This window comes from Syzygium oleosum, unplaced genomic scaffold (assembly GCF_021117445.2).
Source record: "Syzygium oleosum isolate NSW1041296 unplaced genomic scaffold, Sole_v2.1 Sole_v2.08, whole genome shotgun sequence".
NCBI classification, from domain to species: Eukaryota; Viridiplantae; Streptophyta; class Magnoliopsida; order Myrtales; family Myrtaceae; genus Syzygium; species Syzygium oleosum.
Genome location: NW_026607492.1, coordinates 7,929,885 through 7,943,217, shown reverse-complemented (window position 1 = coordinate 7,943,217; position 13,333 = coordinate 7,929,885). Strand labels below are relative to the sequence as shown.

Sequence of the window (13,333 nt, the reverse complement as noted above, 5' to 3'; positions counted from 1 at the left end):
CTCTCACCCTTACACACATTTTTTAGGCCAATGATCTTTCGGGTCTCAACCTATGAGCCAAGCCTACGTTATGTCCCTCATAAAATCTCTTCTGACTAGGGCATCTGAATTAACGTAGAATTTCAAATGTTTATGAACATCACTCGAGGAAGTGCGAGCAAGACTACTTCTATCTCATTTTGTATGGTTCTTGACTTGTAAACCTGGAAATGATTGCAGAATATCTTCTTTCATAGTCTTGACTTGGACAGTCTCCTTTGTTAAGCCATTGACCAAGCCTGCATTACGATCCTAGTAAAGACCTCTCAGATTGGTAAGATCGTACCGCTTGCGAGAAAACTCAAACCCTTGTTGATGTGATGATGGTCAGGTTGAGTGTTTTCAATGTTCCCACATTAATGGTTGGGATAAGACAACCCTTTTCAGCGAGAGCGGATGGAAAGTCCTTTTTGACCGAAGATCCCTCGTTCAACATCTTGAGAAGTCCACCTTGCAAGCGAAAATTGTTTCAATTGATAATTACCCTTGGTGGATATTTGGTGATACGAACATGGCAAAATAATCACGCATAAACTTTCAAATGCGCATTCTGGAATAGCCTAACTTGTCTATATCCTTTATGGATGCATGCATATTTGCGCTAATCGTCTTCGACAGGTAAAATGTCTTCAAAGACTCAAAGAGCGCCTGACCTTTGGAGTGTCTTCAAAGATATCCCAAAAACTCTCAAATGTTCTCTCTAGCAGAATAGACATGGCCTGCCCTTGGCAGCTTGCGGTCCACCTTTTCCTGGACACTGCTTTCACAGCTTTAAGTCCCCTCAACAAGAATTGACACGGCGTGCTTGGAGTCTTACTCCTCAGTCATGTGCCATGAAAATTTGGGCACTGGAGAAACTCTCTTTACCATCCCAAGAGAGATGTCCCGAGAAAGGTCGGTTATTCAACAGATGATGCATCAAACCTCCGAGTAAGAAACCCCCAGGTATTTCATCAGAACTCTTCTCAAACCACCCGGAAGGTAAATCGGGTGTTCCTTTGAAAAAGAAAAGCATTTCTCATTGCGCGAGATGCAACCAAGATACCTTAGAAAAGACATGTGTATTCTAGAATAGCCTTAATCGTCTATTCCTTCGATGAATGCATATGTTCTTTGCACAAAAGCTTGTTTGACAGGAGATATGCCCTTAAGAGAGAGGAATAACACAGGTAAGTTTTTTCTACCCATGTCCGGTTCCAAAAATCTATGTACCTACAATTGTTATAGTACCATTCGAACATTGGACCGACCCCTCTGTTTATCATGTACCTACGATTATTATGGTACCCCTTTTGAACATTGGACTGACCCATCTGTTTACCACGTACCTACGATTGTTATGGTACCCTTCAAACATGGGATTGACCCCCTCTGTTTACATCAAGTCTTTTTCAGGTACATCTGATAGGATGCAGGTACTTCGACAAAGCAAAATCCCGTCAAGGCAACCGAAGATAGGTTCGAGTCATAGACAAACAAAATCCCATCGAGGCGACTGAAGAGAGGTTCGGGTCCTAGACAGACGATTTCCTTCATCAAGGCGATCGAAGATAGGTTCGAGTCCTAGACAAATGAAATCAAGTCGAGGTGACCGAAGATAGGTTCGAGTCCTCGACACACAATATCAACTACCTAGGACTACTCTACCCTCCTGGTAAGGTAAGTAGCCTCAGGTATGTCTTTATTTACTTTAGTATACATCATCTTATATCGCATCATAAAAAATGGGACCCATGGTCCCGCCAAAAATAGCATTCATCGTATATGTACGGGCCAAAATTAAGTGTCGTTTTATCTTTGGACACAATCTCTACGAATGCAATCTCTGCGAACTCACCTTTAAAGAAGGGCAGGTGTTGACACCTATTTTAATTTGCCCAAAATTAATTATGCAAAAATTAGCAATTAAATTTTAATTCCTAAAATAAAAAAATATTTTTAACTCCAAGTGCATTATATATAGATATTAGGCACATTTGCATTAGTAGGGCTTATTAGAGCATGTTTTCTTGATTAATTTTTCAAATTAAAAAAAATAAAAATCAGAATGGGCCGGGTCGAGGCCGAGTTGACCCGGCCTTCTCTTTTTTTCTTTTTTCCCCTCGCGCGGGCCCAGCCTACTCCTTTCTTTTCTTTCTCTTTCCCTTCCGCCTGAGCTGGGCCCGGCCCAGCTCTTTCTTCTTCCTTCTCCTCGCCGCCGACCTCTCTCTCTCTCCCCTGTTTTCCTCTGTTCTCCACCGTCCAACTAACGGACGATGGACTGGCCATCCCTGTCCCCTCCAAGTAAAGGATGGACAGGGGAACACGGCAAGGAGATTGGCATTGATAACCAGTCCCCTCCTTCCTCATTTCCCGGCCGTCTCTCTCTCCTCCTTTCTCCCTTCTTCCCGGAACCAGAGCAGCCCATGCACCAGCCTAAACGGCCACAAAAGTCCCGAGTAGGCATAAGCCAGTGTAGGCCATTAATGGAGGAGATGAGATCAGAGAGAGTTGGCTGGACGTTGGCCATATAAGCCGGCAAGAGAGACAGAGAGGGGGTCGGTCTCCTTTGAACAAAAAAAACAGAGAAAGAGAGAAAGAGAAGAAGAGAGAGAATCTGAGAAGAAGTAGGGAGAGAGAGTATACCGAGGGCTTACAAGTCACGAGAGAGGAGCTCGTAGCGTCACTGTTGCCCACAGATCAGTTGGAGACCCCCAGACACGTCATTGACCGGTGAGCCTCCCCGGCCCCGAATACCCCTCTTCTACTCTGTTTTTATGTGCGGTTTGATCGGGATTCGCGCCGGCTGTTTTGCGCGAATCCTGGCCCATACCATTCTTTCCCTAAGTCCAGTCGTCACCGTCGAAGGTAAGTCGCGGCCATCGGAGCCGGTCTGAGCCCCGAAATAGCCCGGAGTCCTCCTTTTTTTTGTGTGCACACCAACTGTTCGTTAGAATGCCTCAATGAGACCGGTTTGTGTTTGAGCTTCGCTGGAGATCAGGGAGCCGAATTGTGACTAAGCCGACTCAGATTGGTGTTGAAGAGATCATTAGGGATCAAAAATAGCCAAACCGTGGCTTGGGTTCGTCGACCAAGCTCTGATCGATGTTCGGGTTGATGAATTCTGATCGGCGTCTAGCCGGTGACCATTTCGGTCAGTTCTCCGGCGACTAGGCGTCGGAATCTCTTTAGCTTGATAAGCTGAAAAGAGTGATGCCACTGGTCGGACGAAATACCCAGCGAATCGTCGGAATTTTGTTCGGTTAGTGGCCTCCCTGTGTTTGAGACGTGAGAGCCAGCTAAACCAACCCGGTTCTGTTCAAAAAAATAGGTTCAGGGCCAGTTCATTGGCTTGGGTCAGTCAGACCCGAACCGGATCCGAATACCCGACCTGAATCAGTTGATTAGGGTCGGTTTCACGGATCCAGGTCGGTCCTGATCGGACCCGAATCCAAGACCCGACCTGGATCCGTGACCGGACCCGACCGAATATTATATTAATATTTTAGTTTTAATTTTAATTTTTTTCTGTCATATTAATATTATTACAAAAATCATCTTTTTTATATATTCAAAAATAATTTATAAATTAGTATTTTTGAATATTTTTTTAAATTATGTGAATTATCTGATTATCAATCATGTTTTAAATTGGATAGGCTCTAAGACTATGCGGCAGTATTTTGTATGTTATATTCATTGTTATTGTATTATTATTATGTATGTTGTTTTTAATTGCATAAATTGACATGTTTTAAATGTTGTCGTCTTAGTTAGGGTTAGAACTATAGGCTGCATATCTGTCTTGACTGTTAATCGTTAATGATTGTGCACTCGCTCGATCACCTCACATGTTAGGAGAAATGTCCTAAAAATCTATCCAAATTGCCTGACAAAATATTTTCTGAAAATGAACAAGGTAAAAAGGTACCAAAAGGGCATTAGTTATTCAATTAGTGTAACCAAGTCCCCGAACTCATTTAATCTCTAGTTCGCAAAAGTAAGCAATTCTCCCATTGTCTTGCTTGGGTGTCTAATCGACCCATCCCAAACTGATTAGCGGCGACTCCTAGATAAAAATTACTTGCAAGTTAAAAACCTAAACTCTAAGTTGCGATATGGTATGGGCTTGGGAGAGCCCGAGTTAAGTCCCGAACTTAGACTTAGTGCATACCAGGCGAGACCCTTTTTGATGTTAAAAAAAAACGGAGGTCGGTCGCCACAATCCATATTTCGTGTTCTTTGTGGGAAATATTTGTTAAGGTTTTGTTTATGACATATTCAAATTTTATAATTTTCGGAGTCCATTTTATTATGTTGTTAAGTCTGATTTCTAGAACAGTGCAAAAACTGCCCGGTTTTGCCAGATTACAAAGATTCATCATTTTCTATATGAGAACGTTGAAATTTCGATTTGATGTTTTCTGGAAACAAAATCAATACATTCTGAGCTTTATAATGAGATATGATTTCCTAGGCTTAGGTGTCCCTAAACTACTTAGGGCATAATTACCTATTTTTGTGGCTTGAGGAACAAGTTGTCTTGAAGACTAAGTTGCCTTAATTCCTCTTGGAAGCTAGTCATTTAATGCAAGCTTACGTGTCCCTAAGAATTAGGGCTATCATTACCCTAAAGTGATTATTGAAAGTAAAAGGCAAGAAGGAGGCTTAGGGAAGATTCTAGAGAGTAAAAAACTTGGAGAGCTAGTTTTGGGTAGAAACATGTGACTAAAATCCAAGCCCAATGATGGCCATGTCTTGGGTATTAAATGAAGGAGGTGACTTACCCTCTTAGGTGGCAATAATAGATTTAGTAAATCATTACATTTAGATTTTCCTTGGAAAACAAGTTAGCTGAGTCATCATTATAGGAATGAGTGGTCTAATAGGAAGATAACAAGCATTCTTCCTAGGGCCTTAAGCTTGCCACCTTGCCGTTTTAGGGTTGCCACCTCGGTACTCTAGGCGTGCCACTTCAAAGAAGATGATTGGGCCACTTGGAAGGGTAATGACGAGGTTGGTGCCTATAAATAGAATGAGCCCCTCATCCATTCTCACCTTGGAGCTCACTTCTTCCTCCTCTAGCTCTCTTGCACGCCTCTCTCTCTCTCGCCCGTTCGCCGCCGCCGACCGCCGTTTTCCCGTTCGACCCCCGTAGACGTTTTCTTGTGCCTACAGGTGAGTGAATTCCCTAACACTTGGATAGGGCGGTGTGTTACGTGGTTGGAAGGCAGCTTGGGAGGTTGTTATTGCTTGAAACGATTTTGTTCTTGTGCATGGTTGCATGACACTTGGATGAGGTAGTTTGTGTGATATGTTGATGTTCTTAACCATGCTTGTTGATTTATGAGCTTGTGAGCTTTTCATGTGTACATAGCAACTAGGGCCTTATATGTGTGGGTTAAGATAGCGGATAATAAACCGGCTTGTGCGACCCATGATGTGTGATCACTAAATGAAAGAAAAAAACCGTCGTCACATAGCGTAGGAGGCGATGCCTCAGTTGAGCCGGGATGCCTTGGTTGAGCCGGGATGCCTGGGTTGAGCCCGGATGCCTCGTTAAGCTAGCCCCGGGATGCCTCGGTTGAGCCGAGATGCTTTGGTTGAGCCAGGATGCCTAGCATGAAGCTGCATGCCTCGGTTGAGCCGGGATGCCCTGGTTGAGCCAGGATGATGATAACTGAATCTTATATGTGTGCCAATATGTGTGTTTATTGATGAGCCGAAGGTTTCCGAATGCCCGAAGGATTCCGGAGGACTCGTCACCCGCATATTGAGGAGGCAATGCCCGATGGATTTCGATTGTAAAATAAATGAATTAACAATATTTTCGGGTATTTTTGCATGCCGATTGGTTGCGAGGTTTCACGTGTAAATTTTCTTGTATATTTTTATGTGACCGAATAAAGGTGAGCTTTTATGTAAACATAGCAAGGGCAATGTCAAAGTCTTTTCTATTGATTTGCCATCGACATAAGGTGGGGAAAATAATTGTATGTGTTAGCACGACGGCAAGGCATCATCCTACACGAATATTAGTGAATTTACTCATTGAGTTTTCAACTCACTCCCATTGTTTTTCATGTTTTCAGGATGAGCTCCGCGTCCCCGGTTCATTTTGGTGTACTCGTCAAGATGGAAGTTGATGTAGAGGAGTTAGGATTAACCCCGGCCTTCGCTTGTGATGTAACCAGATATGGTTTGTACGTGGAACGGTCCGTAGAAAAGGGCTTGTGAAATATGTTTATGTAATATGGCATTAGTGTGTTTTGCTTGTTGTGCTTCCCTGATTTCCAGCTATTATTTTGTTTGGGAGTTCATTTGTACACGTTTCCACATGTGCTTATTAATCGAATAAAAGAAATGGGACGGCGATGAGCCTGGAACATCGTATTAATAACCCCGAGCTAAGGACGTTACATTGTTGATCTTGACTAATTGAGGAAGTTTCAACTTTGAATACACTATGCTTTGGGATTTTTGAAAACTTTCTTTACTATATAACATGGATGTTGCCCATGTAATTGGACTGTTTCATTTTTGGCAATTATTACGTTGGATTAAACGTTATATCTCCTTTTCTTTAAAACGGGCAAGTTGACAATTTGTTGACCGCACATAAAGAAGAGTAACTTCCAATGCTAATATCACATTCACCTTCTCCTACTTTCCATTGCCCCTTTCAATCTTTCTTTCTTTACTCTAAGTGAAATTTTTTTCTTATTTTTATGCAATGGACTACGAATTAAAATTTTTTATGTATTTGCCAACTGACCATGCTGCATGCAGCCGTGGTTGCTCAGCTCCAGGCAAAGTGTCATTGGGGTCGTATGCGGCCCCGGCGATTGAGTGGTGTCACATGCGACTCCAACAAGATCTGTCTAGCCTCAAGTCGTGCGACCCTACCAAGTATTGGCATGAGATTGAAGAACCCAGCTGAACGGCATAGGGATCGCATGACTTTGGAAAAATCAGTTTGGCCTAGGGTTGCCCGACCCCAAGGCAGATGTCACCAGGATAGTGTGTCAAAGTAGCCAGATTTCCTTTGCGTAGGTCGTTGGCAACGACCTCGGTGAGTGGCTAGCCTATGGTCGCGTGACCCCATCTCCAACGGACTTGGTGGCTACACCGCCGCAGGCACCTCCACCGCCGAGAAAGAGAGAAGGTTCAATGCAGATTTAAAAATGAATACTCTTTCATAGTAAAAGAAGTCGTTGATTTCCCACATGGAGAAGGGTACTAGTGAATTCCCATCATTGATGACGGTGTCCTGCACTTGATCGAGTAAAATACGAAGAGAAAGAGACGAAAGCAACTCAAGCATACTTCTAGAACCTCCAAAGTAGTGTGTCATTGATTCCTATGTTCCTTACTAAGAAGACAATATCATTAGGAAACCCAAATAAGTGTGGCACAATCCGTCATAAAAAGCATAGGTAAGCCCGATATGCATAAAATTCTGCGATTTAATAATTTTTCTACCTTTATAAATCTTCCCTTTTTTTTTTTTGAAAAAGAAGTTTGGAAAGTGCTCGTGAAAATCAAAGGCTATGCTGGCAATGGCATCTGAAATTCTCCCGTGGAGCCTTCTTTTGCATGAGAGTTTGGTATATCATAGTTGTCTTAGCATCATACACTTCTCGGATTCGGCTATATGAGTGTGTACTGGCCGGCAAAAGTGTTTGGACAACATGGATGCGTTTAACAATCACTCATATTTAATAGCTTCGAGGGGTTTTCTTCATGTTCAAAATGGATAGCAAGAGACATTTTGTTTTGGTCCATGGAGCCGGAGGCGGAGCTTGGTGTTGGTACAAAGTGGCAACGCTGCTCAAATCGGCCGGCCACCGTGTCACCGCCCTAGACCTGGGCGGCGAAAGCATGGAGTTGGCAGGGCCGGCCGCGATCTTGACATTACGCGACTTTGTGCGACCGCTGATGGAACTGATGACCTCTCTTCCCCAGAATGAGAAGGTAATATTGGTAGGTCACAGCTATGGAGGGTTTTGCATTTCGCTAGCCATGGAGAGCTTTCCCGAGAAAGTCGAAGTGGCAGTTTATGTTGCAGCATTCATGCCTAGGCCGAAAATCCCACCTGCACTTCTCTTGCAAGAGGTACGACGGCACAAACGTGTCTAATAACCTTGGCATTGTCCTATAAATTGCTCAATTTTTTCAGGGAAAAGTTTATTATTTGGAATGGTTGCGGGACAGAGCTCATGACTTTAATCCATTTTTACAATTACATAAGTTTAACTTTATATATACGTGATGGGGCTTCGAAAGATTTCACACACGAGTATCTAATTCGCACTTTAATGCCGTTCCTTTACTTTTTGAGTTCTCCAAAAACGAAAAGAGACCATGTTGATCAACGTGAATAATAACTTTCTTGAGGAGCTTTATTATTAGGTATACACTCTACAGTCCCGGTGATATAAGTTCCTCATACGCTTTTCTTTGAATTAGTTCTTGAGAGAAATCAAACTGGAGGCGTCAATGAATCAAAAGTATACCATTGATCATAACCATGATCGTGGGGAGACAGACGACTACATGGCCGAGAAGCTGTACCAAAACTGTCCACCAGAGGTGAGACTCGCACATAACTACTCTTCTCATATAACAAATAAGTAACAACGATGTATGCTATGGAATCACATGTACCACAGGACCTGGAATTAGCAAAGATGTTACCGAGACCGGTGAAGATGTTCATGGAGGACTTGGCAGACGAATCCTTGCTCACGGAAGAGCGATTTGGGTCAGTGGAAAGAATTTTCGTGGTGTGTGGAGATGACAAGCTAATGGAGGCTGACTTTCAGCGACGGATGATTGATCGGAGTCCTCCCAAGGCGGTGAAGCTGATCGAAGAAGCCGATCACGTGGCCATGCTCTCCAAGCCCCATGAGCTTTGTCAATGCTTTGAGGACATTGCAAAGAATTGCAGTTGAGAAATGGAGTTCTCATTTGCACCATAAGCAATCTGCCACATTATTGTTACTATAGTAACTCTGTGGACTAAATAACATGATTGTATTCCCTAAACCCTCACATTCGCTTACATTTGCTTTTCTTAGCTCAATTCTTGATTTGAATCTTGTCGTTTACTCATGTCAAAAGATTTGCAAGCTATTAAGCATAACCATAATATGCTAAACTGTACCTTTTTCTGCCAAAACAGAATGGGACAATCACCGCAGGAGTCCTAAAACAGCATGTGACAATTGCCACAAGAGTCCTAAAATGGAACGAGACAATTACCACAGATGTCCCAAAAGTACATACGTCCCCTCATTTGTATTCTAAAACATTCATTTCGTGTATATATTTTTCAAAACTTGTCATAGTCGTACAATTTAGCCTTAGGATAATAACATCCATTAGGTTTTAGCGGACAGAAAATCCATGTGGCAATTTTTATCAAACCGCCAAGTAAAATTGAAACATCATAAAAAAAAACCCGTTATGCGGTCCACTTAAAACTAACGGAGATAATGAAAAGATACGAGTGCATTAAAGTTTCAAGCTCTTAGGATTTAAATACACGAAATGAAATTTTTTAAACTTAAATGTAGTATGATGACAAGTTTTAGGACTTATCCCAAACAAAATTGTTAATATCATTGTAATCAAGCGTTTACAGCAGCACCTTCTTCATTTGCTTACACTTGCCTCTTCATAGAAGGAACTGTTGAGGAAAAATGTGAAAGCTAATGAATTTTGTAATTTACATCTAATAAGAGAAGAAGAAATTATCAAAGAAATTACAAAGAACAATAATGACACCGGAGATTTATGTGGTTTAAACCGATTGTCAATACAAATTCCACAGGAAGAGCCAGCTGCCAAAAAATCCGCTATAAATCCTAAACACCCACAATTGTATCTCACATTCTCTAACATAAAGTTTAATTAGAAAACTCACGAAGATAAAAACCTAACATTCCTATTGTTTGCTCTAGCATGTGACAACCAAGTTGAATTTTTTTTTGGTAAGTACAACCAAGTAGAATTTCATCTCTTATATATGTAATATTTTTATCAAAAAAGGAAACCCCCTTAAGAAACCTAGTCAAACTAGAAAACCTACTAAAATTAGAAAAACTTAATAGGATCGGGTTCAAATTCGAGATATATTTTAACGGGAATCCATGAACGCATTGGTCTACATTGTGATTTGGAATTGTTAAAATCTAATGGAGTCAAATTTGTTTCGCAATGATCTTATAAGGGTCCAACAATGGAATGAAACTGACATATGCTTAATCAAACGCCAAAAGTTTTACTCACAGATCTTTAGGGCTCAAAACTACTTTAAAATGCATTCCTAAACGCACCCCACAATGAATAGTAAAAATTGCAGTTGTTATTGATTTCTGACATGGAGAAAATACACTAGTGAAAGAGAGGAAAGCAAGTCAAGCATACGTTTGGAATTTCACAATAAAAAGTATGGAAAAATGACACAAATGGTCCATGAACTTTGACCAAATGTGTAATGTGGTTCGTGAATTTTTAATTTATTCAATGTGGTCCATAAACTTCAGCTCAATGTGCAATGTTGTTCCTGAACTTTCAATTTGTTCAATGTGGTCCTTGAACCTTTTGATACATATTCAATCGAGTCCCTAGACTATATGAAAGTGTTCAATGTTGTCCTTGAACTTGAATTAATGGAAGGGTGATATTGAATATTTTCATACAGTCCGGGAACTAACTTGAACATGTACCAAATTAAAAAAAAAAAAGAACATGTACCAAAAGTCTAAGGACCACATTGAACAAATTAAAAGTTCAGATATCACATTGCATATTTAGGTAAAGTTTAGGGACCACATCGGACAAGTTAAAAGTTTATGGATCACATTGCATAGTGGGTCAAAATTCATAGACTATTTGTATCATTATCCCTAAAAGTATAGTGTGTCATTGATTCCTGAGGCAACATGACTAGGAAAAACCAGCTAAACCGTGAAAATCAATGGCTTTGTCGGCAGTGGCATCTGAAATTCTCCATTGAGGAGCCTTCTTTTGCATAAGAGTTTGGTATATAATAAATGTCTTGGCATCGTACACCTTTTGAATTCGGCTATATTGTCGTGTACCGGCCGGCGGTAGTGTTTGGACATCATGGATGCATTTAACACTTCCTTACATTTATTAGCTTCCATCACCGGCTAATTGCCAATTCAAGGGTTTCCTTCATGTTCAAATGGATGGTAAGAGACATTTTGTTTTGGTCCATGGAGCCGGAACTGGAGCCTAGTGTTGGTACAAGGTGGCGACATGGCTCAAATCGGCTGGCCATCGTATCACTGTTCTGGGTCTGGGCGGTGCAAGCATGAAATTGGAAGGGCCAGACACGATTCTGACGATGCGTGACTTCATGCAACCGCTAATGGAATTGATGGCCTCTCTTCCCCAAGGTGAGAAGGTAATATTGGTAGGGCATAGCTACGGAGGATTTTGCATTTCGCTAGCCATGGAGAGCTTTCCCGAGAGAATCGAAGTGGCAGTTTATGTGGCAGCATTTATGCCTAGGCCAAGAACGCCGCCTGTACTTCTCTTGCAAGAGGTAAGACACTACCGAGATGTCATCCGTCTTTCACAGTACGTTCCTCATTTGCTCTTTTTTGGTTAGTTCTTCAGAGAGAGCAAACTGGAGGCGTCAATGAATAAACAGTACACCGTTGATCATAACCATGATTGGGGGCAAAGAGACGATTACATGACAGATAAGCTGCACCAAAATTGTTCGCCAGAGGTGAGACTCACACATAACTACTCTTCTCATTTTCAAGAACATTATTGTGTGGTAAAGATGTCCTGATTAAAGTGGGTATGCATACTTAAGGTTTGTTTTACGCCGCTTGTGATTAATATGTCCGGCCAGCGGGGTAGGGACGTTCTATTTGCATATTATTTTTCAAGTGGGATGGCCAAACCGTTAATTCGACTAATCTCATGTAAATTGGACCGTCCACGGGCATTTGATGAAGCCACAGTCATAGGGTTGACAGGCGTGAAACCCTCAAGTTCTATGTGGGGAATGAGCATTTCAACACGGACTCTATTATATATTCAGACCAAGCATTTGATCAATCAATCAATCTCTTAAGGCTAACGCATATTCTTTGCTTTGCATTGCACTCACTACAAATTTGAAGAAACTTTATCAAATTCTTCAATTTTTGCTTTCTTTTGTGTTCATTTTCCTGAAGTGTAGAGGCATTTTTTGTCAATTTGAGGTAACTGGACCATGTGCCATTAACTTAACGATGTATACCGTGGAATCACATATACTACAGGTCCTGGAATTAGCAAAGAAGTTACCAACACCAGCGAGGATGTTCCTCATGGAGGACTTGGCGAACGAATCCCTCCTGACGGAAGAGCGATTTGGGTCAGTAGAAAGAGTTTTCGTGATGTGTGGTGAGGACAAGGCCAACGAGGTGGAGTTCCAGAGGCGGATGATGGATCGGAGTCCTCCCAAGGCGGTGAAGTTGATTGGAGAAGCTGATCATATGGCCGTGCTCTCCAACCCCATGAGCTTTGTCAATGCTTCGAGGAGATTGCTAAGAATGACAGTTGAGAAACAGAGTATAGTACGAAGTGAGTTGGTTCAATTTGCATTTCACGCCATTAACAATCTGCCACAATACTGTTACTATAATAATTCTGTGAACTAAATAACACGATCGTATCTCCTAAAGTCTCACAATTGCATAATTTTTTTTTGGCAGCTCTATTCTTGATATGAATCTTGTCATTAACTCGAATCAAAAGACTCGCAAACCGTTAAGCAGATTCTTAATATGCTAAAGTGTACCTTTGTCTGCCAAAACAGAATGAGACAATTACAGCAGGATTCTTCAAAGTATTTACTAAAACTTTTATTTCGTGAGTTTATGTCCTAAAATTTTAGTCATTTGGTTAACTCCATTAGGTTTTAATGGATTGAAAATCAATGTGGTCAGTTATGATTGAAAAAAACATAAAAAGCCACGTAAAATATTATGTCCATTTAAAATTGACGAAATTAATAGAAGGACACAAGTGCATCGAAGTTGCAAGTTTTAGGACTTAAATACACGAAGTGTAATTTTAATGAGTAGCCCCAATCAAAATCATTTCCATCATTGTAATCAAGCGTTAAAGCAAACACATCCTTCATTGTGATTTGGACATGTTAAACTCTGATGGAGTCGAATTTGTCGTGTAACGATCATATAGGGGTCCAACTATTATGAATAATAAGTGATCGAACAATAAATAAATTGAACAAGAAAATAAATTGCATATCGGATTTACG

General features: G+C 41.2%; 2 protein-coding genes across 2 annotated transcripts; both read left to right on the top strand.

Annotated features, from left to right (window-relative positions):
• The first annotated feature begins 7,899 nt into the window (after nt 1–7,899).
• LOC115686183 (methylesterase 10-like) lies at nt 7,900–9,066 on the top strand. Its single transcript, XM_030611396.2, has 3 exons — nt 7,900–8,133; nt 8,488–8,610; nt 8,691–9,066. The coding sequence occupies exons 1-3, from the start codon at nt 7,900–7,902 to the stop codon at nt 8,970–8,972; spliced, it is 639 nt and encodes a 212-aa protein (XP_030467256.1). The 3' UTR covers nt 8,973–9,066.
• A 2,437-nt stretch (nt 9,067–11,503) lies between these two features.
• Nucleotides 11,504–12,710, top strand: LOC115686176 (polyneuridine-aldehyde esterase-like). The gene is made up of 3 exons (XM_030611384.1): nt 11,504–11,596; nt 11,663–11,785; nt 12,330–12,710. Exons 1-3 carry the CDS (start codon nt 11,504–11,506, stop codon nt 12,708–12,710), a joined length of 597 nt encoding a protein of 198 aa, XP_030467244.1.
• The last annotated feature ends 623 nt before the right edge of the window (nt 12,711–13,333 follow it).

Excerpts from the sequence above, each read along its gene's own strand:
- LOC115686183 (XM_030611396.2), top strand. The coding sequence starts at position 7,900 with ATGGAGTTGGCAGGGCCGGCCGCGATCTTGACATTACGCGACTTTGTG. Across the intron at positions 8,134-8,487 it reads CTGCACTTCTCTTGCAAGAG|TTCTTGAGAGAAATCAAACT; the intron begins GTACGACGGCAC and ends TCTTTGAATTAG. Across the intron at positions 8,611-8,690 it reads ACCAAAACTGTCCACCAGAG|GACCTGGAATTAGCAAAGAT; the intron begins GTGAGACTCGCA and ends CATGTACCACAG.
- LOC115686176 (XM_030611384.1), top strand. The coding sequence starts at position 11,504 with ATGGAGAGCTTTCCCGAGAGAATCGAAGTGGCAGTTTATGTGGCAGCA. Across the intron at positions 11,597-11,662 it reads CTGTACTTCTCTTGCAAGAG|TTCTTCAGAGAGAGCAAACT; the intron begins GTAAGACACTAC and ends TTTTTTGGTTAG. Across the intron at positions 11,786-12,329 it reads ACCAAAATTGTTCGCCAGAG|GTCCTGGAATTAGCAAAGAA; the intron begins GTGAGACTCACA and ends CATATACTACAG.